This window comes from Acanthochromis polyacanthus, chromosome 14, assembly GCF_021347895.1.
Source record: "Acanthochromis polyacanthus isolate Apoly-LR-REF ecotype Palm Island chromosome 14, KAUST_Apoly_ChrSc, whole genome shotgun sequence".
Lineage (NCBI taxonomy): Eukaryota > Metazoa > Chordata > Actinopteri > Pomacentridae > Acanthochromis > Acanthochromis polyacanthus.
In genome coordinates, this window is record NC_067126.1 from 5,484,154 (window position 1) to 5,509,318 (window position 25,165).

At 40.4% G+C, this 25,165-nt stretch overlaps 2 protein-coding genes across 6 annotated transcripts in view; one reads left to right on the plus strand and one right to left on the minus strand.

The window, feature by feature from the left end:
- gtdc1 (glycosyltransferase-like domain containing 1) overlaps positions 1-25,165 on the plus strand; it is a 78,711-nt gene that overhangs the window by 39,056 nt on the left and 14,490 nt on the right. For 3 of the 5 annotated variants that reach the window (XR_007946811.1, XR_007946813.1, XR_007946812.1), the window contains exons 6-10: positions 3,346-3,455; positions 5,164-5,308; positions 13,971-14,041; positions 14,137-14,228; positions 15,581-15,724. Coding sequence is in view for 2 of the 5 variants with exons in the window: in XM_051959165.1 (XP_051815125.1) it covers positions 3,346-3,455; positions 5,164-5,308; positions 13,971-14,041; positions 14,137-14,228; positions 15,581-15,655 (493 nt within the window). In the remaining 3 variants the exon portion in view is untranslated. Of the gene's footprint in view, positions 1-3,345; positions 3,456-5,163; positions 5,309-13,970; positions 14,042-14,136; positions 14,229-15,580; positions 18,237-25,165 lie in introns of those variants that run through there. The other 2 variants (XM_051959165.1, XM_051959166.1) reach the window with 1 other exon arrangement.
- On the minus strand, positions 7,610-9,440 carry LOC127537194 (interaptin-like). Its single transcript, XM_051959167.1, has one exon. The coding sequence runs from the start codon at positions 9,281-9,283 to the stop codon at positions 8,369-8,371; it is 915 nt and encodes a 304-aa protein (XP_051815127.1). The 5' UTR covers positions 9,284-9,440; the 3' UTR covers positions 7,610-8,368.

Genomic DNA, 25,165 nt, shown 5'->3' on the forward strand with positions numbered 1-25,165 from the left:
AAAAAGTGGCACAACTCGACTGAAGTGAGACATAAACTGAATAAAAACACAACATAAAATGGCTGAAAAGTAACATACATTAATTAACATAGACACAAAGCAATCACAAAATTGCTAAAATCTTTAAATGACTTAAAAGAGACAGAAAAGGGCTTAAAAGTGACACATATGGACTATAGTAGATAAAAACGCCCAACAAAAAGACACAAAATTACTAAAGAAAGACCCAAAATGGCCAAAAAGCAACAAGAAATTAATGAAAAAAAGACACAGTCGCTGAAAAGTGACACAAAATGACTGAAAAAGACACAAAATGACTGTAGTGACACATATTGACTAAAACTGACACGAAACAACCACAAAGAGACACAAAGTTACCAAGCACACAAAATGAATGAAAAGAAACAAAACCTGCCTTAAAGCTGCTGTCCGGAGTTTGAATCGCAGCGTCTCCCAAAACACTGTTGGTCCCTCCCTCTGATTTCGCCCCTTTATTTGTGCACGCGTGCAGTACATGAGAGAAGTGCCCGGAGTGCTGCAGCATCTTGCCTGTTTTGCTGTTTTCCCCTCTTCTACATTTAGTAAATAATAAAGGAATTATGTTAGAATGCTGTATTGAGTCTAACTTGTCCTAATACCAAAATAACATGAATCTGCTAGGACGAACTAGTAAAGTTTCAATATGTGATTACACTCGTGTATCCCTCTGGATGATGTTGTTTATCAAACTTAGTGCATTTACGCGTGTATATGTGTTACATTGTTTATTTATTTCTATCTAGAGTTCAGAATTGCATGACTCCTCTGACGAAGAGTATGTCCCAGACGCCCCAACATCTTCCTCCAGAGGTCGGGCATCTAAACGAAGCCGTCAGGCGGGCTATGGAGGCCGTGGTCGGGGAGCGACGCGAGCACCCCGAGCCAAAAAACGTCCTGCAGTCTCTTGGCCTGACAAGCCGTGGGATTGGTAACTTTTCTGGAAGTTGCTGATCCCTGATGCTCTCTCCTCCACAAGCAAAACAAATGTGCGCGCGGTTGCGTAGTGCGTAGCTCGCCCACCTCTGCATGGGCTTGCTTGCTGTGCGCGTAACCGTTGATTGACAGCTGACAAAGCTGAAGCTCGAACTTGATTGGTCGGCAGCGACCGGCGCTTTTTGGAATAACATGGGGGTCTATGAGAGGAAGGCGGAGCTCATGAATACATTTTCATATCGCGTTATACTAACTTTATATTATAGTATCGAACTAGACTAACACATTTAAGCTTTGTTAAACAATGATACATAAATTGAAAACAAACGGAAACTCCGGACACGAGCTTTAAAAGAGACACAACATGACTAAAAAAAGGAACAGAAAGTTTAAAAAGTTATACAAAATGAACTGAAAACAGATATAAAATGGCTGATAACCGGCAAAAAAATGACTGAAAATGACACAAAACAACCGTAAAGAGACACTAAATGACAGACATTAAATGACTAAAAAGAGACACAATATGACTGAAAAATGACACATATTGACTACAGTAGACACAGAAAAACCACAGAGGCACAAAATGACTACACATAGACATGAAATGACAAAAAAGACCAAATGACTAGAAAGAGACACTTTTCTTTGACTATAGTAGTCTCTAAACAACCATAAAGAGATACAAAATGCCTGAAAAGACACAGAATGACTTAGAAGTGACACATAGTGGCTAAAGGAGACACAAAACAACCGCAAAGAGACACAAAATTACTAAACAAAGACATGGAACGACTATAAAGAGACATAAAATGGCTTAAACGTGAAACATGTTGACTATAGTAGCAAAAAAAAAAAGCAACCACAAAGAGATACAAAATTGCTAAAAGACATGAAATGATTACAAAGAGACACAAAATGACTGAAAACTGACATACTGTATATTGACTGAAATAGACACAAACCAACTATAAAGAGATACAAAATGCCTGATAAGTGACACAAAATGACTGAAAATTGACATATTGGCTAAAATAGGCACAAAACAGCTACAAAGAGACATAAATTACCAAGCAAAGACATAAAATGACTGAAAAGCAACACAAATTAACTGACAACAGACCAAATCAAATCTTGTGACTCTGATTAAAAATAAATTAATTCAGCGAGGCCTATTATTTACACCGTTGATCATTTAGTGTCTCAGCTACTAAACTGTAAATCCTGAGGTCTTTAAATATCTGGTCTCCTGTCTCATGAGGAGCTGTAATGAGAAGTTTTCCGAGGAGTTTGCGATGGTTTCAGGTTGTGTGTTCGAGGTTGAATCTTTGTTTGAACTGTGCTAATGTGAACATGTGGTTCATGCTGTTAATTAGCAGCGTTGGAGGGGGAGGACGGGGGAGGACGGGGGAGGACGGGGGAGGACGGGGGAGGACGGCGGCCCCGTTATCTCCCCCTCTCTCAGCCTTTGTCCTCTCCTGTATCAGCGCTCAGGGATGGAGGATTGGTGGCTCACAGAAGGAGTTAAAAAGGTTTCGGGGAAATGAGGGAATTATCTCAGTGTCCGCGGGGAGTCGAGCCACGAATGAGAAGAAATAATCTGCTCACTAATACGTCACCTTAGGAAATCACCGCTCTGCCGTTTGACCTTCACACCGCCGCTACCCGCTCACGGCTTCAGAACCGATCAGGTGGAGTCGGGTCGGACCACCAACACCTGAACACCAGTTTATTATTAGCAGTTTAGCATCGCCTTGGCTTCACTTAAATAAAGGCAAAATACCACAAAAACAGTCAAATATATGTCACACAGCTGCAGAGTTTTTGTTATAACTGTTAATATGGTAGTGCAGATGTTCTACAATACTGTTTCTGACATGCATGTTCTCCACCTGCTGCCTTAATGGTTAATATATTCTGCTCAAATTATTTCCCACGTAATTAATAATTAATGAATCGCTACAACAAGTAAATACCAGCATCTGTTTTTAGTATTCTTAGACCGTTAGTATTTGTCAATATTCAGCTTGTTTTGACAACTTGAGCTCTGATTGGAGGTCAGTAAACACCACATAAGTCTTTGTCATGGTGCCTGTCGCTAGCTAAACCCCCACAATGCTCTCTGCTTTCTAACATAAACCCTCTGTAGTCTGAACGAAGCTTCCTCTGGTCTCTACAGTATTAAACAGTAAGAGGCTCCATCTGGTGGAACAGCCAGGTACTACAGCTAATTTCTGACACGTTTCCTGCATTCGCTGCCTTACTGGTTAATATATTTTTAATTGTTCAAATTGACAACAATTGATCCATCTTTGTAAGACCCTCTGCTTCTGCTCAGAATGTGTTTGGTTGAATCAGTGTGTCTGTTTATAGGGAACACGACAAAAACCCCGAGCTGTTCTTCAACACTCTGCTGAAACTGAAGGAGAGACGACTGGACTTCCATCTGTCGGTGCTCGGAGAGACGTTCACCGACGTACCAGGTAAAAACATACGAAACACACAAATATAACACATCAAACACACAACTATAGCACACACTCACACATCAGACACACAGATATAAGACACACCCAAACATCAAACGCACACATGTTAAGCACATAGACGGCAAACATTCACACGTGTTACGCACATGTTTAAAATGTCTTTGTTGAAGTTCCTGCTTAGGTTCTTCCAACTGGGACTCCTTCATTGATCTATAATTGTCTTCTTCCTGCAGCATCAGCCAGCTTCTTATTTTAGTTTAGTTAGTTTTAGTGCCTAAAATTACCCCAACACAGTAAAAATGAGACTTGAGTCAAAAAATCATCTCCAACCTCTAAATGTGGATGTTGTTGCTCTTAGTAAGTGCTAAATCACAGCTCCACCACTATTTAAAAGGAGCAATAAGGTGTCTACTGAGCTACTAGAAGGTGGAGGAAGTTTCTACCTGTATTTGTGTAGGAGAATGATGTGTGCTGATAACATCCTGATCAGATTGGTGCTGTGAAGTTTTTCAGGATCAACCCCCAAGCAGTCCTTTTAGTTGTTCGGTTGAATCCAACAGCTTTGACGTTAAACTAACAATTACTGGACGTAATTATGGAGTAGGATCCTTGTTCTCCCCTGAAAATAATGGTTTTACAGATGCTTCCTGTGGTCAGAGGAGACAGAAAGGTTTAGGCCACCCTAAAATATCCTGTTAGAGATTCTACAAGAATAGTACCTGTAGTCAGAGAACATGTATGACAGTTGAGGCCACACTAATGTTACCCTGAAAATAGTTCTGCAGAGAAGTTTCTGAGGTCAGAACAAACACTAAAGATCAGGTGACCCTAAGATGACCCTAACAGAGTTCTAGTTCTACAAGGATTGTCCCTGCAGTCAGAACACTAAAAGGTTCAGGCCTCCTCAAAGAGATCTGAAAAAAGGTTAGAGATGTTTCGTAGCTCAGAACGAATATAAATGTTCAGGTCGCCCTAACAGAGGTTCTGCATGGACGGTTCCTGTGGTCAGAACATGCATAAAGGTTCAGGTCACCTTCAAATGGCCTGCAATTTCCTGTAGTAAGAAAGAGCCCCGTCTGTCTGTTTATTTAAATGCTTCCTCGTCTTGTAAATCCGTGTCTCTTTTTTCAAGTTATTCATAGAGAACACCTGAAAGTTGAGAACCACAGAGCTCACCTGTTTCTTACGTCCTGTTTAGTTCTTGTTGGTTTCCCACTCAAAGTTGTTGGTTGTATGAGAGCAGCTCTGTCCTCGGGTTCAGGTGAATCATCTCCTGCAGGTCAGGGTTCTGCGCTGTCTCACCGGGGACGCCGTTTAATCGATGGTATCATCAGCTGATGATGCGATAATGAGCATGTGTGTGTTTTAAGGTAATGATCAGACACACTCTGAGATATTGAGGCGTAAAGTTTTAGTGCGGCACAAACTGCCGGCTGTAAATCAGCTTCATGAGCGCGGCCAGGCAATCACATTAGGACGACTTTAATGACTTTGATTTTGTTAATAGGGTCACAGTATTGATTCTGTTCACCTGCTGCAGAGCTGCTGTCACAAACTCTGCTCTCTCAGATTCATAATATTAATAATTAACCGACAGAATGTCTGCACACTTAATCTGCTGCCTTTAATCTTCAGCAGCAGCTCCTGTTCCTTTTTATAATTAACTACATACAGATTAAAGTTCTTCTTGGTTCTCCTGCAGAGATCTTCTCTGAGGCCAGGCGTCTGCTGGACTCCCACATCCTGAACTGGGGCTACCTGCCCAGTAAGGACGACTACCTCCAGGTGCTGTGTCAGGCCGACGTTGTCGTCTCCACTGCCAACCACGAGTTCTTTGGCGTGGCCATGTGAGTCCATGACTTCTAGATTCATTGACCACTAAGAACATACATAGAATCCAGCCTTCATGGTTCTGATGTTTACAGACATTTTCACCTAGATCTCAGAGTCAGTCTGTCAATTTTGGTAATTTTGGACAGGTTTAAAGTTGTTTTGCACAATTTCTGAGCAATATTTGACCTTTTTGTGTCATTTTCGACTTTCTTGTCATTTTAGAAAACAATTTGAGTCATTATGAACAGTTTTTCATTTGGAACAATTTTTGAGTAGTTTGTGACAGATTTTCTGTGATTTTGGACTATTTTAAAGTTATTTTGAACAGAAATATACAGTCTTTGGTCGGCAGCTCACCAACTTTTGAGATTTTGATATCAGTAGAATTTGATGTGTGCCAAATATGACAAGACAAGGTTCCTGTTTTTGCTATTTGGACAAAATAATCATCTGATTTCATTGGTAGGAGACAAAAGCTGGTCTTCATAGCGGTCTATTTGGTGTCATGTGCAAAATTACAAGCTGCTTCCGTGTTGTCTTCATGTTTAAATTTAACAACATTTGAGGCTAAATTTGCCTCAAAGTTAATCCAGAGTGGACCAACTTTGTGTCATTTTGGACATTTTTTTCATTTAGGACAGATTTTCAGTTATTTTGGACATATTTTGAGCGGTTTTTGGACAGATTTTGATGCCAAGACAATGTTCCAAATTTTTTTTGATATTTTGACAAAATGATGATTGGCATTTATTGGTAGGAGTACAAAAGCTGGTGTGTATAGGGTTCTACATAATGCATAAATATTTGTGCAAAGTTACAAGCTGCTTCCATGTTGTCTTCATGCTTAATTTTAACAACATATGAGGCTAAATTTGCCTCACAGTTAATCCAAAATTGATCATTTACCAGTTGTAAAAATAAGTCATGAGTATGTCACTTTGTTTTGATTCCCAAATACCAAATAAGTTAACTTGGTGCAGCAACATTTTTACTGAATTTTGTCCAAACACACTCTCAGAAAAAATAATTAGTTTTATAAGGCTGAACATTTTTTATTGATATCAAGGCTAATAAAAAAATATTGTATCAAATGAAGGAAGATCTGCATAAAGTAGACTGTTCTAATTAAAACAAGATACAGGATGAGTAGCTGGTTCTCATAATGACCAAAATAAGATCAAATGACCACCTCAGCCTTCAGTCAGGTGGTTTCTTCACATCAGAGACTCTTTGAAAGCAGAAGAGTCCAGCAGAGTCCTGCAGGTAAACTGAGACTTCAGTCACCTGAACTCTGCGGCTTTGGCTCTGATCAGGTGGACCTGAGCTGCAGGCCGAACAGCGGCAGCCAATCAGACGCCACACTTTGTGAGCAGCAGCCAATCACGTGGCTCCGTCTGATCTCCACCTGATTCATGTCTGGGCTCGGTTTGTAGGCGACGTTTCTTATTGATCTGCGAGGAGTCGAGAACACAAACACAGCCGAGTCTGCAAGAAAAACAAGCGCCTGCACAGAAGAACAAAGTGGAGTCCAGCGGTCTGAGCAGAGTTCCAGCTCGACTTCTTCAGCTCACCTTCAAACTGACCCTTCAAAGCTGTACAACTGACTAACTGGAGCAACAACAGTTGCGCTGCTACACTACTCAGAAAAGCTGTTTCCATCTGCCGTGAAGCTCAGAAACTCTTTTTATAAAAGAAGAAAGTTTTAGAGAAGACTGTGGATGTATTTGTAAATGTTGTGGCATCTGTTAGCTTTTTCTAATAAGATGGTTTGAAGTGTGGTTAAAAATGTGTCACAGAAACATGGCGAGAGAAGCTAACAATGAAGCTGCCAGACAGTGAAGCTAACAGACAATAAAGCTAATGGACAGAGGCTAACGGACAGAGAAGCTAACAGACAGTAAAGCTAATAGATAGAGAAGCTAACAGACAGTGAAGCTAGCACATAGAGAAGCTAACAGACAGTGAAGCTAGCACATAGAGAAGCTAATGGGCAATAAAGCTAATGGACAGGTGCTAACAGACAGTGAAGCTAACAGACAATAAAGCTAATGGACAGGTGCTAACAGGCAGTGAAGCTAACAGACAATAAAGCTAATGGACAGGAGCTAAGAGACAGTGAAACTAACAGACAGTGAAGCTAATGGACAGGAGCTAACAGACAGCGAAGCTAACAGATATTGAAGCTAATGGATGGAAGCTAATAGACTGTGAAGTGAAGCTAACAGGCAGTGGTGCTAACAATTTAACAATAATCAGTGAAGATAATGGACAGAAGCTAGCAGTCATTTCATACAAACTTTGAGACATTTTTGACGACAAAGCTGAGTTATTTTGAGCAAGGTTTGGTTTTTGTTTTCTGTTTTTATTCCATAGCTTTGGACACATTTTGAGTGATTTTGGACAAACCTCAAGTCATTGTGAACACATTTTCCAAAATCCCCAGATAGTTGAAGTCATTCGCTCGAATGAGTCCAAAGTCTTTCTCCAGAGTTTCTCTAAACTCCTCAAATGCTTCCACACCTGTAGTCCTTCTGGCCTCCTGGTACCTGCCTCCATCTCCATCCTGATGACCTCCTTCACCGCTAGTGTCCAACAGGTTCTTAGGTTGCCCCCATGATGGGCCAAGAGGTTAGAACATGATCCATATGGATTCCTTGTCCAGAACCTCCCCGAGGACACATGTTGGTCCACAGGGTGGTGACTCCATGTTGACCAGAGTCCCATGGAGTCAGACACTCGACAGAATCAGGCCCAGGATGGAGGTCCTTCCTTGGTGAGGTCTAGAGGCTACTTTTCTAACAAGTCTTCTTTCCTCTTTTTCTTTCTTCTTTTCCTTTTCCCTCTTTTTCTGCTCTTTCTGTGCCTCTTCTCTCCTCATCCGTCTGTCTCTGATTCCTTATCCAGCTTAGAAAGCTTCTCTTTTTTCTTCTTTGGTTTTCTTCTGTCTTCTCCTGCTGCAGCTTCTGATGTTTTTGCTCTACTTCGGTCTTCTCCTGCTGTAGTTTCTGATGTTTCTGCTCTGCTTCGGTCTTTTCCTGCTGCAGGTTCTGATGTTTCTGCTCTGCTTCGGTCTTCTACTGCAGTTTCTGATGTTTCTGCTCTGCTTCAGTCTTCTCCTGCTGCAGGCTCTGATGTTTCTGCTCTGCTTCTGTCTTCTCCTGCTGCGGTTTCTGATGTTTCTGCTCTGCTTTGGTCTTCTCCTGCTGCAGCTCTTGGATCTTCTCCTCCATCACCTTCTCCTTCTCTTCCAGCTCTTCCTTTTGTTGTGTTATTTCCTGGATTTGAGCTTCTTTGTTGCTCAGCTGCTGTTTGGTTTCTTTGAGTGTTGTAGAGAGACTCTTCAGCCTGACAGTTTCCTCGTCCTTGAGCTGTTTGGACTCGCCGTTGCTTCTTCTCTCTTCCTTCAGAGCTTCTTCCAGCTCTTTGTGCTCAGCTGCTCTTTCCTTCAGCTGCTCCTTCAGCTCTTTATTTTTCTTTTTGTAGCTGCTACAGAGTTTGTTCACCTGGTCCTTTTCGGCCCTCAGTGTTTTGGTGGTCATGTTCATGGAGTTCACCAACTTCAGCAGGGATGTGTTCTGCTCCTCCACCTCCTGATGGACCTTCAGGTCTTGATCCTCTCGCTCCTTCAGCTTTTTCTCCAGAGCCTCCGTGTACCTCTGGAGCTCTTGATTCTCCTTCTGGAGTCTTTCGTTCTGTAGTTTGTACTCTTTCAGCTCTGCAACGAGACTCTCAGTCAGACTCCTGATCCTGAGTCTAAGGATTTCCTTGTCCTGTTCGCTGCTTTGGTTGGCCTCCTCTTGATGTTCTTGCTTCTTCGGGAGGTTTATCTTTTCCTCAAAATCAAGTGAGGCCTTTGGTTTTTGTGAAACGGGAGGAGCCTTTCTCTTCTGTCTGGAGAAATTAGTTAATCCTGTCAACTCCTGTGTACTTTCCTCATTGTTCCCTCTGAGGAAAGTGGCAAAACCAGCTCTGCATCCAGTTTGTTCCATGGCAGCAGGATTAAAGACTCTTTGGATGTCGATGGTTCTTTAAATAACTCGGTGGTTTCGTGAAAATCTTGTTGGTTGTTTCTTTTTGTGTCTCGTACCTGTAGATGTTTGCTAGCAGTGGATAGCAGTCACAATAACAGCAAAGCCAAACAGTGGAATTCAAACACAAACACAGAGATTCACTGGTGTATCAGCAACAGCAGAGTTCTAGAATCTTCTAGTGAGTGTTGGTGTTTGAGGGATTTCTTCACATGTATCTCGACAACCATTAATCCGATCCTCCTCAAACTTAGCAGATGTGTCGCCATAGACCAGAGGAAGCGTGGTGCCAAATTTGAAGCAGATCAGGTGAATGGGAGCAGTTTTACTGGAAATTTATTGGCATCTTCACTGGAGGCCAACCTAGAATGCCAGTTAAATGTCTTCCAGGAGGCTGGCTTTTCCTTTGAGTCTCATTTAAACATTTATTCTTTTGTAATAAATGAAACATGCAAACATATTTTGTTAAATTTGACATTTTTTCCTTCATTTTGAACCATTTACACAGGGTTTCATTATTCCAGACATCCGTTATTTTGGTCACTTGGTCCAAATTATTATCTAGGTTTTTAAGTCATTTTGAACATGCTTATGTGATTTGAGAAAATGTTTAGTAGTTTTGGACATTTGAGTATTTTTTTACTGGCTTGTTTCATTTTGAATAAATTAACAGACAGTGAAGCTAACAGTCGAAAATACTAACACTAAAGCTAATAGACAGCATAGCAAAGAGACAGGGAGGCTAATAGACAGTGTAGCTACCAGTCACTAATACCAACAGTGATGCTAACAGACAGTGGAGCTATCACAGTGAAGCTAACAGACAGTGGAGCTGAGAGACAGTGAAGCTAAGAGACAGTGGAGCTGTCACAGTGAAGCTAAAAGACAGTGAAGGTAAAAGACAGTGGAGCTATCAGACAGTGAAGCTAAAAGACCGAAGCTAGCAGTCAGAACCTAACAGACAGTGAAGCTTACAGTCAGTAATACTAACAGTGAAGCTATCAGACAGTGAAGCTAAAAGACGTCAGCTAACAGTCAGAAGCTAATAAACAGTGAAGCTAAAAGATAGTGGAGCTATCAGTCAGTGAAGCTAAAAGATGGAAGCTAACAGACAGTGAAGCTAAAAGACAGTGAAGGTAAAAGACAGTGGAGCTATCAGACAGTGAAGCTAAAAGATAGTGGAGCTATCAGTCAGTGAAGCTAAAAGATGGAAGCTATCAGACAGTGAAGCTAAAAGACAGTGGAGCTATCAGACAGTGAAGCTAAAAGACCGAAGCTAGCAGTCAGAACCTAACAGACAGTGAAGCTTACAGTCAGTAATACTAACAGTGAAGCTATCAGACAGTGAAGCTAAAAGACGTCAGCAAACAGTCAGAAGCTAATAAACAGTGAAGCTAAAAGATAGTGGAGCTATCAGTCAGTGAAGCTAAAAGATGGAAGCTAACAGACAGTGAAGCTAACAGTCAGTAATACTAACAATGAAGCTATCAGACAGTGAAGCTAACAGTCAGTAATACTAACAATGAAGCTATCAGACAGTGAAGCTAACAGTCAGTAATACTAACAGTGAAGCTAAAAGACAGTGAAGCTGAAAGATGGGGGTTAACAGTCAGAAGCTAACATCCAATGAAGCTAACTGATATAAAAATGACTGAAGGTGTTAGCGGTATCTGCAGTGCCTGTCGACCTCTCACTGTTCCGCTCTGCTAATGAATCCTGAGCTAATTATACTCAGAGAAAAGAAGAAGGAGAAGGTTTTCCCGAGGGAGTGTTGGTGTGTTTGTGTTTGTCTTTGATCCAGAGCCAGCAGGGACCAGGACCGACCCCCCCACGGCGCTCTGCTGGTCCTCATTTCAGCTCGGGTTGTACAACCACTCTGATTATCCAGGTTTACATGGAGAAATGTTGACTGCAAATGATTGTTTTAAAACAAACTTCTTTGGGAGCCCATCTAGGGTTGCCACCGAAAATAAAGGAAGCCCACCACGACTCCTCTGGGCCACAGTTCAGTAAAATTGAAAGGACATTCACAGATTCAGACTTCCGGCATCGATAACACATTAGACATATATTGTTAAAACATAAACGATGCCTCTTTCCCATCGTTGTAAGGCTGACAATGTGCTACAAGCCCAGTTTGATCAAAAGTAGCTGTCTTTCAAGCTGCAGCAATAACACTGGTGTCAACAGGAGCCAGTTGAAGGCTGCAGTGATTCTGTTGACACTACAGTGTATCAGAGTGAGGTTATTGAATATTTGTGTGTCTCTTCGCTGTTGGAGCGGTTTTACAATTTGCAGGCAGTCCCTGTTCACAGCCGGCTGCTCAGAGACACCAACGTTATTTCTGCAACTTGAAAGACAGCTACTTTAGATAAAACTGGGCTTGTAGCACATCATCTGCCTTACAACGATGGGAAAGAGGCATCATTTATGTTTTGACAACCAATATCTAATGAGTTATTGATGCTGGAAGTCTGAATCTGTGAATATCTTTCCAACTTTACCAAACGCGGGGCCACAACCACCCAAGGAGTGGTTTATTTAATTTTGAAAAAAGAATTTAGTCATAATTAAACCTTTAAGTGCTTTATTAACACAGAACTAAGAGCTTTGTATTGTTTTATGATCACAGGTTCTGTCTAAAAAGAAGTAGCATCATTTTAAACAGTGAAACCAGACTAATAAAATGTAATGGCCAACCAGTGTGGAATAGTGGATTCTGCAAAAACATAAACAACTGAATGCAGAATACTGGACAAAGAAATTATCTACAGATATTTTTCCAATCTAAATCTTTTCTTTACACGGTTAATGTATTAACTTATTTATGTCTGTATGAATGTATTTACTGACTTATTTATTTAGTACCGTTAACATATCAGAGTTCTGAGTGAGTTTTTCTTTAGATAGGCAAAGACCATTTATTGATTACATATAGGCTATTAAATAAATGATATTTTAAAAAAATTAAAGCATTTAAAATACTATTAAACAACTTAGGCAGTTATTGAGTCACTAAAATCCTGTAGAGTCTACGGCCACATTAGTCTGACTATAATCATCCTCTGGTAAATTCACAACCATGTCTCTTACCAAAGGGGCTTCAGGAGATGATTAGATGATGATAAACTGTGACCTGCTGGTTGGTTCTCTCTGTTCTCATGTTTCTTACATGTTGGTCTCCTGATGCTGCCTTACTTCAGTCTATGAGCAACAGAAAACACAGTTTGCCCTGTACCTATTGCCAGGGTTCCAGTCTTCCCACTCACGTCTGTGCTTTTGAAAACATTTTTGCCTGTTTTGGGGGAATTTTGGGTGTAGACATTTTTAAACACACGGGAGCAGCAGCGTCTATAACCAGGAAACCCACGCCAGAACCGGCAAACAGACCTGCTGGACCTCGCATCGGGTCCTCGCTTCATAGGTCTCAGGAAGATGAAACTGGCTGCCCTTAATATTTCCTGTGTTTTATTTTGTTTATTATGCAGTTTTGATGCATGTGTGACAGACGTGTACGCGACATTTATGAAAAGACGGATCAATTAGCATCCCTTATTGAATCAAAACGGGACGCTACAATTAATTGTCAAATAAAGGATGATTCCGTATTTTAAGGGACGGGTGGCAACCCTAAGCCCATCACAACATGGAGCTGGAATGCTACATACTAGCAGGCTAACATGCTAAATAGTAGCACTGCTAGTATGCTAATGTTGTCTCTGAGTGTATTTGTATTTGTATTTGTGTACTGGTTTTATATTTTTTTTAAAAAATGCTAATTGGCGACAACAATTTGAACACAATAGGGCACAGCTCAGCAAAATAAAAGCACAATTAAAGATCAGCAAAACAATACGTCCTCATGATAACAAAATAAAAGCTCCATTTTAACCAAAGTCGTAAAACTTCCAATGCTGGTCAACAAAATACTGGCTCCAATCAGCAAATAAAAGTACTACCTCCAGTCAAAATTGTTTTTAAAAATTAAAGTTCGTATTACTGACAAAGCAAACAAAATAAAAAATTACCTTAGTTTACCAAAATGAAAGCACAAGCTCAGATCAGCAAAATAGAAGTAAATATATTTACTTCAGCAAAGTAAAAGCCCAAATTCAGCTCAGAAAAATAAGAGTTTTACTTAAGCTCAACAAAATAAGGGCTTCAGCTGTCACAAGTGCATGTAAAGAAAAGTTTGTGTTGCCAAAATAGAAATTCAAGCACTTGGCTTCAGCTTAACAAAATAAAAGCATGACTTTGAGCGCAACAAAATAAGAACCTCAGTCTGTCAATAATAAGAGCCTTCAAAAGAGGGTCAGCGAGGTAGCTGCTGCTCTGAACTCGTCTATCAAAGTAGAAACAGTAGAACCATCTGTATTTGGGTCGACACTCTGATCCTCATTAATGCTGATTGTGGTTCCATGTGATTAATCTTGGTCATCAGCTGAGCCCGTTGACGCCCTGCAGCCACGATGGAGTCACCGAGTCCGGTTACATATCGCATAATTACATCTGAGATGAACCGCCTCCAAACATTTACTGAACTGAAGTGACCCCTGAAGAACCGGAATCAGAACCATCAGAATCAGCTGCATCTCATCCACGCTTTCACAGACACTTTAACTTTTTACTGTGTTTTAATGTGTTGCAGGTTAGAAGCCGTCCACTGTGGCTGTTATCCTCTGTGTCCGAAGGCGCTGGTGTATCCTGAGATATTTCCAGGTAAACGCATTTGGACTACCTGGACCACGAATGCAGCACATTACCTGTACTTCACACCTGAGCTGCCTCCTCTTCTTCTTCTCTCTTTATTGCAGCACAGTACCTGTACTCCACACCTGAGCAGCTCTGTAAGCGGCTGCAGGGACTCTGCAGGAGGCCTGATGTCGCCCGCAGACATGTCGTCGCGGTAACTACACAAACTGAGCTACACTTGTGCACAAACACTGCACTACATGTCCCACGATGCACCTGGATACAGTCCATTCAATGTTTAGAGATAGCTTCAAGGTCCTGTTAGCTCACAGTTAGCTTCTCAAAGATTTGTGACACTTAACTTTGAGTTGCTGCTAGCACAGTTACTTTCTTAGAAGCTAATTCTGAGCTAGCTCTAGGTCCTATTAGCTCAGAGTTAGCTCCTTACAATTAGCAATTAGAATAAATTGCAACTGTTTTGTTAGCTTAGGTAGCATATTAACGTTAGCAGTTAGCTTAAAGGTCCTGTTAGCTTAGTTAGCCTCTCAGAAGTAGGTCAAGCTTAACTTCTAGGTTGTGCTAGTTCATTTAATTTCTCAGAAGCTAATTCTGAGCTAGCTGTAGGTCCTATTAACTCAGAGTTAGCGTCTGAACCCAGTTCATTCAGAGTTAGCTCCTTTTAATTGGCTCAGAATTAACTGCAACTGTTTTGTTAGCTTAGATAGCTTCTTAGAGTTAGCTCAAAATTAGCTTGAAGGTTCTGTAAGCTTAGTAAGCCTCCCAGAAATAGGTCAAACTTAGCTTTTAGGTCTTCTGTCTCGATTAGTTTGTCAGAAGCTAATTATCAGCTAGTTCCAAGTTCTATTAGCTAAGATGTAGCTTCTGGGATCTGTTCACTCAGAGTTCGGACCTTACAATTAGCTCAGAATTAACTGTAACTGTTTTAAATGCTTACTAAGCATCATGGACTTAGCCTAGAATTAGCTTGAAGGTTCTGTTAGCTTAGTTTGCTTTCTAAATTAATAGAATAGGTTTCAAGGTCCCATTCCCTCAAAGTTATCTTCATAGAGATAGCTCATAATTATGTTCTGGTTCATGTTAGCTAAAAATTGCCTTTGTAAAATCAGCTCAGAATAGACTTCAACGTCCAGTTAGTACAATTACCATCATAAAGCTAGCATACAGTTAGCTTTGAGGTCACATTAGCTTCTTGGAGTTTGGTCAGAATTAGCATCAGGACCTATTAGCTCAGAGTTTGCTTATAAAGTTAGCTGAGAATTTACTTCAACATACAGTTAGCTCAATGTTAGCTTCTGGGTCCCCTTAGCTCAGAGTTAAGTTCTGTGTCCAGTTAGCTCAGAGTTTCTCAATCCAGTTACCTGAAAATTAGCTTGTAGCTCCTTGCTAATTGAAGCCATGTGGCTGTAGGGTGAGTTGCTACATCTGAGGGTCACAGAGGAAAACAACCGAGTTATGAAAAGCTTTTATTTTGGAGGAGATACGCAGATTTAAAGCTGTAGGGCTGCTGGTTTATTAGTCTTTTATTTTGTGGTTCTGGTTCTGCAGGTTGATACCTGCTCCTACTCCTGGGCTGCTCTGAAGTCGAGGTTCCAGACTCTGCTGGCAGATGAGGGTCCCTGAACGCATCACGGACATCTGGAGGTCCGCTGGTTCAGATCGGTCCGGGTCATCTCTAAGCTCTGAGTCAAAGTGGTGGACTGTTAATGTCTCCTGAACACAGACTGTCATGTTTGGAGGGTGAACGTGTTGAATCTGTCATGTTTACACACAGGAACTTCCTGGTTCTGGTTCTGGTTCTGGTCTGGTCCAGTATCATCTGTTTGAACACGATTCTGCATTTAAAGGTTTTTCAGCCTTTTTTTAAAATGTCACATTTTCTAAGAGACGATTTTAACAATGAAAACTTTTTTACATAAGTCAAAAATCTGAGTTTTTAAAATGAAATCTGTCAAAAACTTTTTATTCTGTTTATATCAAATAAAACATTTGTTTTTGAGAAAAAGATTGAGCCGAACCTGAAAGTAGTGAGTTGTGTTTGTGGTCCAGAATCAGCTTCTGGATTGTGGGAAATGTAGTCAGGAATCCTGAACGCATCACATTACTGTCTCTTGTCCCTGAATGCCTCATGCTGTTGTCTGTTGTCCTTGAACACCTCATTCTTTTGTCTGTTGTCCCTGAATGCATCACACCGTTGTCTGTTTTATTTGAACGCATCATCATGCTGACTGTTGTTCTTGAATGCATCACGTTGTTGTGTTATTCCTATACACCTCATGCTGTCATGCTGTTGATCTTGAACGCACCACGCTTTTGTTTTTCTGTCCTTTAATACATCTCGCTTTTGTCTGTTGTCCCTGAATGCATCATGCTGTTGACCTTGAATGCATCATGATGTTGTTTGCTGCCCTTGACGGCATTACGTGGTTGCCTGTTGACCCTGAACGAATCATACTGTTGTCTGTTGACCCTGAATGCTTCACGTTAATCTCTGTTGTCCTTTAATGCCTCTCGCTGATTATATGTGGACCCTGAACACGTCATGCTGTTGTACTGTACATCGACCTGAACGCCTCACTCGTTTGCTGTCCTTTAATGCATCACATTGTTGTCTGTTAACCATGAATCATCACACTGTTGACCTTTGACTTTAAACGCATCAGTTTTCTGCTGTCCTTGAATGCCTCACACTGTTGACTGTTGTCCTTGAATGCATCACGCTGTTGATTCCTGTCCCTGAATGCATCAAGCTGTCATTTGTTGACCTTGAATGCAACACGCTGTTGTTTTTCTGTCCCAAAATGCATCACACTGTTGTCTGTTGTACCTAAATCCAATCACCCTGAACGCATCACGCTGTTCACTGTGCTTTAATGCCTCACGCAGTTGTTTGCTGTCCCTGAATGCATCATGCTTTTGTCCTTTGCGAAGTGTTGTATGTGGACCTTGAACACATCACGCTGTTGTCCTGTATGTTGACATGAACGCCTCACACTGTTGTGTGCCGTTCTTGAATGCATCACAGTGTTGTCTGTTTTCCCTGAGTGCATCACACTGTAGATTGCTGTCCCTGAATGCATCATGTTTGTGTCCATTGTCCCTGAATGACCCTGAATCAAACTGTTGCATGTTGACCCTGAACACATCATGCTGTTGTCTGCTGTCCCTGAATGCCTCACGCGGCAGATTGCTGTCCCTGAACGTATCATGCTTTTGTCCGTTGTCCCTTAATGCGTCAAACTGTTGTTTACTGTCCATGAACGCATCACTCTATTGCCTGTTGACCCTGAATGCTTCACGCTATTGTACTGCATGTTGACCTGAACGCATCACACTGATGTCTGTTGTCCCTGAACGCATCATGCTTTTGTTCGTTGTCTCTGAATGCATCAAACTGTTGTATTTTTACCCTGAGTGCATCACGCTGATGTCTGTTGTCTCTGAATGTCTCATGCTGTTGCCCCTGAACGCCTCACGCTGCCTCCTTGGTGACGTACAGTTTCAGGCGGCTCTGGAGGTGGTGTTCGGCTGCCGCGGTGAACTGAAGCGTTGGAGCGTGCTCAGTGGTGTCGCTGTGAATCTGTGCTGCGATGCGTTCGCTGTGCGTCGGTGCTCCTCGGCGCTTCGTGCCGTGGCCCGAAGTGGGATGAGAAGTCACGCGGCCGTTTCTTCGTGTGAACGCAGGAGATGCTTCAGTGCAGCTGCAGGAGTGGAATCAGTGAACGCAGCCTGCAGCTGCAAACTGCTGGGCGAGCTCAGCTTCAACGCGTCAAACAGAACCAGCAGAGAGGCGACTTTTCTGCTTCTTTAAACACATCTGGACACGTTTCATCATTTAAACACATCTGGACACGTTTCATCAACCTTCAGGAGCATGAAGGAAACGTTTCACGTCCACCGTTTATAATGAGAGTCTGTCTTTATTTCTGATGACGGCTTCAATCCGCTCATTCTTTACATGCTGGTTTTTCTGGCTGCTCTTTGTTGGACGAGTTGTTTTGCTGGACTTTTCTCTTTAAAATACCCCAAAGTTGTTCTGTTGGGTTCAAGTCAGAAAACAAACTGTCCAGCTCGTAGTTTTCACTTTGTTCTGGTGTAGAAACTCTGGTGTGATTTTGTTCTTTTGATGGTTCTCATGCTGGAATATTCCTCTCCTTCAAGCTTCTTTTCAGCCAGTATCTATAAAGATCATCTCGTATCATCACACCGCCACCTCCGTTCCTCACTGTCAGGATTATGCATTTACACAAAACGGCCACAAAGAAACACTAAAGGACAACTCTAGAGACAAAATGTCTCCGTGCATCTCTGTCAGGTCTGTGCATTTACTGCTCTAGTCCTGTTCAGGTTCACAGCAAACATGCTGGGCTCCATTGGGACTCATTCATGTTGGTCTCATCTGATCAAAGAATGTTCTCCAACATTTATCTTTAACATTTATCTTTTCATGCTCTTTAAACAAAAGAGAACACTGACTTTAAATGTGAAAACGGGCACTAAAACAACTTAAAAGAGAGACTGAAAAGATCATGAGTGAACCGGAAATCAGTTCCTCAGAAAGGGTCCGAAGACAACGACTAAAAACAGCAAGAAACGAGGACTGAAAAGGACAATACAGTGACTGAAAGTAGTGATTGTAAATGAAGGACGGTAATGACACTGACACTGAGAAACGGTCTAAAAACAACTTAAACAGTAGACTAAAAGAACTGTAAATAAAACCAGAAAGGAGTGACTGAAAGCGGCAAAAAATGAGGACTGAACATTACAGAACTGAAAATGACTCCTTTTGGTGTCAGAAGTGGTGATTGTAAACAAACAAAAACAGTGACTTCAAATGTCAAAATGGTGACTGAAAACAACTGAAAAGAGCTGAAAATAAAATCAGAAAGCAGGAACTGACAAAGACATGTAACAGTGACTTAAAACGACTCAAATCGGTTCGTTAGTTTTATTTGAAAGATTAAACTGTATCAGTGATAACTAGAAAATTCTTCAGATCAAACACTAGAAAAGACGTTAAAAATAATAATTAGTAAAACTGTAACAGAAGGACGCCTGATCCAGCTGAAAATGAGCCGTTTAATGTCATTTCATTAAAAGCTGCCTCAGTGAAAAGGGTGTGATGTTGCATTTAAGGTGAACAAATGAAAGTGGGAGACAAACAGCAGGGAGGCGGTTTGGTTGGAGGCTTTTTCTGAAAACTGTTGGATTATCAACAAAGAGCAGCGACAGTAATTTCACGCTTCAGGAGCGAGGCTGCTTTCTGTCTGCAGAGCTCCGATTGTGGCTGCGACACCTCCAGCACCGACCTGGAATGTCCTCGACGTCTTCCTGAACCTGGAGTTTAACGCCTCGTTCTCCACCACCAGGATCTGATGTTCAAAGTCTGAGGAGTTTGATTCCACATAAGAACAGCTAAATCTGAGCAAACCCTCCTCAGAACCATGTGACTCTTTATTTACAGAAACTTTATCAATGATCAGAGTTCTGCCTCCAAACTGTGAATATTTCCAGACTTCCATAGAGGAGGGTCCACATTTCTCACTTTTTAATGGACTTTTTCCATCATTTCTGAGTCTCAGACCTTCATCAGTCCAGCAGATAGAACCATGACATTTAGGAGGAAAAAAATGCCAGAAAATGAATGAAAACAGGGAGAGGGAAATGGTGATGAATGGGACAGAATACAGTGACTTAAAATGATTATTTGCCAAGTGGTGAGTGAAGATTGATGTTTGAAAATGAAAGAAAACAGGGATGGAAGTGATGGACTGAAAATGTCAGATAACAGGAACTGAAAAGGGAACAAAACAGTGACTGAAAACTGCAAAAAATTCTGATTGAAAATGAAAGGAAACAGCGCAGTGAAGTGGCAGTGACTGAAAACAGTGACTGAAGGACACCAGGAAACAGAAACTGAAGCAGGACAACCACAGAAAACTGAAATGACAGAAAATAGCAAATAAAAATCAGCACAAAACAGCAACTTAAAATGACTGCATACAGTCCCTGAAAACATCATAAAACTGTGACTAATAATGACAGAAAACAGGGATGAAAACTTGCAACTGTAAAACAGCGACTGAAAACAAAAATAACACAGGAAATGAAAATTAAGACAAAAGAAAACGGTGAGCTAAAATGTCAAATCAGTGACTGAAAATGTCTGAAAACAACTGAAATCAGTAAATAAAATTTATTTATATGGCACCTTTCACAGATGCAAAATCACAAAGTGCTTTACAGCAAAAATAAAACAATAATCATGAAGGTAATACGTGGACAAAATTGTTGGTACCCCTCAGTTAAAGAAGGAAAAACCCACAATTCTCACTGAAATCACTTGAAACTCACAAAAGTAACAATAAATAAAAATGTATTGAAAATTAAATAATCAAAATCAGCCATCACTTTTGAATTGTTGATTAACATAATTATTTAAAAAAACAAACTAATGAAATAGGGCTGGACAAAAATGATGGTACCCATAACTTAATATTTTGTTGCACAACCTTTTGAGGCAATCACTGCAATTAAACGATTTCTGTATTTGTCAATGAGCGTTCTGCAGCTGTCAACAGGTATTTTGGCCCACTCCTCATGAGCAAACAGCTCCAGTTGTCTCAGGTTTGATGGGTGTCTTCTCCAAATGGCATGTTTCAGCTCCTTCCACATATGTTCAATGGGATTCAGATCTGGGCTCATAGAAGGCCACTTTAGAATAGTCCAACGCTTTTCTCTCAGCCATTCTTGGGTGTTTTTGGCTGTGTGTTTTGGATCGTTGTCCTGTTGGAAGACCCATGACCTGCGACTGAGACCAAGCTTTCTGACACTAGGCAGCACATTTCTCTCCAGAATGCCTTGATAGTCTTCAGATTTCATCGTACCTTGCACACTTTCAAGACACCCTGTGCCAGATGCAGCAAAGCAGCCCCAAAACATTACTGAGCCTCCTCCATGTTTCACCGTAGGGACAGTGTTCTTTTCTTCGTATGCTTGGTTTTTGAGTCTATGAACATAGAGTTGATGTGCCTTACCAAAAAGCTCCAGTTTGGTCTCATCTGTCCAAAGGACATTCTCCCAGAAGCTTTGTGGCTTGTCAACATGCATTTTTGCAAATTCCAGTCTGGCTTTTTTATGAGTTTTTTTCAGCAGTGGTGTCCTCCTTGGTCGTCTCCCATGAAGTCCACTTTGGCTCAAACAACGACGAATGGTGCGATCTGACACTGATGTACCTTGGCCTTGGAGTTCACCTTTAATTTCTTTGGAGGTTGCTCTGGGCTCTTTGGATACAATTCGAACGATCCGTCTCTTCAATTTGTCATCAATTTTCCTCTTGCGGCCACGTCCAGGGAGGTTGGCTACTGTCCCGTGGGTCTTGAACTTCTGAATAATATGAGCCACTGTTGTCACAGGAACTTCAAGCTGTTTAGAGATGGTCTTATAGCCTTTACCTTTAAGATGTTTGTCTATAATTTATTTTCGGATGTCCTGGGACAATTCTCTCCTTCGCTTTCTGTTGTCCATGTTCAGTGTGGTACACACCTTTTCACCAAACAGCAGGGTGACTACTTGTCTCCCTTTAAATAGGCAGACTGACTGATTATGAGTTTGGAAACACCTGTGATGTCAATTAAATGACACACCTGAGTTAATCATGTCACTCTGGTCAAATAGTTTTCAATCTTTTATAGAGGTACCATCATTTTTGTCCAGGCCTGTTTCATTAGTTTGTTTTTTTTAAATAATTATGTTAATCAACAATTCAAAAGTGATGGCTGTTTTTGATTATTTAATTTTCAATACATTTTTATTTATTGTTACTTTTGTGAGTTTCAAGTGATTTCAGTGAGAATTGTGGGTTTTTCCTTCTTTAACTGAGGGGTACCAACAATTTTGTCCACGTGTGTAAATAGTTAAAGAGCAGCAGCTAAAACTTAGTGCATCAGAAACGGTAAATACAATAAAGCCGTTGCTTTCAGAATAAAAACGTGTTCGGCTGCCTCAGAAAAGCTTCACAGGAGTCGACCGAGCTCAGCTGTAGAGGAAGAGCATTCCTCAGTTTTACAAGAGCTTGGAAAGCGCCGTCAGCAGGTTTTATGTTTGGAACGAGGGACGACAAGTCATTTCTGTTGGCCTGACCTGAGAGCTGTATGTGGGGCTGAAGGAGGTCAGAGATGCCGTGGTGATCAGAGTTAGCACCAGTGTTCTAAAATGTGACTGAAAAGTGAATGAAAGTGGCAGCACACACTAACTGAAAACAGAAGATAAGGAGGACTGAGAACAGGAGATGAACACATCAAAACGTCTTTTCTGCGGTGAGTAAAAGCGTCAGTGTTCTTCCTCTGATCTGACATCAGCTCTGATGAACTCTAAACGTGTGATTAAAGGTCGTGTTGGAGGAGGAGACGTCGTTTAAACGTTTAGAGGAGCAGAAGTCAAACCAAACCTCCACATCAAAGCTGCTGCAGGTTTAAATGAAGTCTCTGCTCTCTGGAGACTCTAAAGGTGCAGTAATGAGCTTCAAGAACCGTCCTCCTGTTTAACAGCTGCTGCTCCCACATCAGGACCACTTTTATCAGCAGCGAGCGTCAGCGCTGATTTAAACGCCTTAAAATGTGATTTAAACGCCTTAAAATGTGATTTAAACGCCTTAAAATGTGATTTAAAAGCCTTAAAATGTGATTTAAACGCCTTAAAATGTGATTTAAACACCTTAAAATGTGATTTAAAAGCCTTAAAATGTGATTTAAACACCTTAAAATGTGATTTAAACGCCTTAAAATGGGATTTAAAAGCCTTAAAATGTGATTTAAACGCCTTAAAATGTGATTTAAACGCCTTAAAATGTGATTTAAACACCTTAAAATGTGATTTAAACGCCTTAAAATGTGATTTAAAAGCCTTAAAATGTGATTTAAACACCTTAAAATGTGATTTAAAAGCTTTAAAATGTGATTTAAACACCTTAAAATGAGATTTAAACAACTTTAGTTATGATTTAAACACCTTTAAATTTGATTTAAACACTTTTAAATGTGATTTAAATACAATTTAAACACTTAAACACCTTTAGTTATGATTTAAACATGATTTGAACACCTTTAAATATAATTTAAACACCGTTAAATCAAGAATCTACAAGAAGAAACGAATAAAAATGCTTCATGGACCGAGAATTAAATATACTGTTTGTTGGCAGTTTGTGTGCTTCATTGGAAGTTCTGAATTTTAATGTACAAAAAACAGACAGACAGCAAATTAAGGCAACGGTCTGCAAAAGAAGAAAACAGACTGAAAAAGTGAAAATGAGGCTGGAAACAAGTTAAATGTGAGACAAAGAAAATTAAAATGACTGAAATCAGCAACTGATGATGTCAGAAAACTCCCCCGTCCTCCCTCATTCTCCCCCAGCCTGCTCCGTCCTCCTCATCCTCTTCCATCCTCTGTTGTCTTTCCTTTTCCTCCCCCGTCCTCCTTCCTCCCCCATCCTCCCCTCCAGATATCTCGCTAACTCTTCCCTCAGAGACGTTCTGAGTTGTTTCTTTCCCATCGTTCTTCGTCGTTCCTCTGAGCCGACATCAGATTCAGGACTAATAAATCCAGAGCAGCAGAGGTTTCCCATAATTACAGACGTTATCTCAGCGCCAGAGAAGAAAGAACAGATTCACAGCGAGACGCGGCTTTAAAGGGAAACGTGGAATCTGAAAGTGAAAGGGAGAAGTAGGAATGTCTGCACTCACTTTTCTCTTTTTGTTAACGAACTCTGATCATAAAACCTGAACGTTTTTTCTTGCTTCATGCTCAGCAAACACAAACGTTAAGCAAATAGTTTTTATTCATCACAGGTTTCCTGAGGTTTTATATTTAAATATTTTCACATTAAAGATGCACAAATTTACAATAACGTCCAGAACAGAAATGTGAACATCAATAAATCAGCTCCACAATTCTTGTATCATTTTGTCCAAAAAAAATGCAGGAAAATAAATTAAAGTGATGGAAATATCTCAAAAAATGTAAAAAATAAAAAATAAAAAATCTGTTAAAAAATGAAGAGAATTCCCAATGATGAAATGAAAACCCTAAAACTGAATTAAGAGTTTATTTTCAACAAGAAAAGAAAATAGCAGACAATGACAAGATAGTGACTAAAAATGACAAAAATAAGTGTTTATCTTCCATCCCTTTTCCTAAAAAACTGATTTTTCTCTGAATCGTTTTTAGTTTTCAGCGACTGAAAACATCACAACTAAAAGATGAACAAAGACAGAAAACAGGAACGGAAAATTTCAGCTGAGATTTTCTGTCGTCACTAAAAACTAAAAATGATTCCTAAAAGAATCAGTTTTTGGAAAGCCAGTGGGCAACACCGTTTCTGTTTTCAATCATTTTCAGTCCCAGTATTTTACCTTTTCCTGTCATTTTTGGTCACTGTCAGCTGTTTTCAAATACTGTCAGTGTTTAGTACTAAAAATGACTGAAAACAACACAAACTGTATTTTCTTGCAGTTTAAAAAAATCAGTGAATTATTTTAGACTTCAATGACTAAAAATGACATTGAATTAAAATAACAGAAAACAGTGAGTAAAAAAGACAGAACACAATGTAAACAGTAACAGCGTTTGTGTACCATCAGTTTTTCAAAAACACAGATTTTTTTCTGTAAATAATTTTTAGTTTTCAATGACTAAAAATGACAGAAAATGGACTGGAAATGTCAGAAAACAGCGACTAAAAAAGAGACGATGACAGAAAACAGTGTTTGAAAATGGCTGTAAACAGTGACCAGAACTGACAGACAATGTCAGAAAACGAGGACTGAAAATGACGTAAAACAGTGTTTAAAAACGACTGAAAATGACGTAAAACAGTGACTAAAAACGACGTAAAACTGACTAAAAACGACTGAAAATGACGTAAGACAGTAACTAAAATCGACTGAAAATGAAGTAAAACAGTGACTAAACACGACTGAAAATGACGTAAAACTGTGACTAAAAGCGACTGAAAATGACACAAAACTGACTAAAAACGACTGAAAATGAAGTAAAACAGTGACTAAAAACGACGTAAAACTGACTAAAAACGACTGTAAATGACGTAAAATAGTGACTAAAAATGACTGA

Coding starts and splice junctions, on each gene's coding strand:
- LOC127537194 (XM_051959167.1), bottom strand. CDS start 9,283: ATGGAACAAACTGGATGCAGAGCTGGTTTTGCCACTTTCCTCAGAGGG.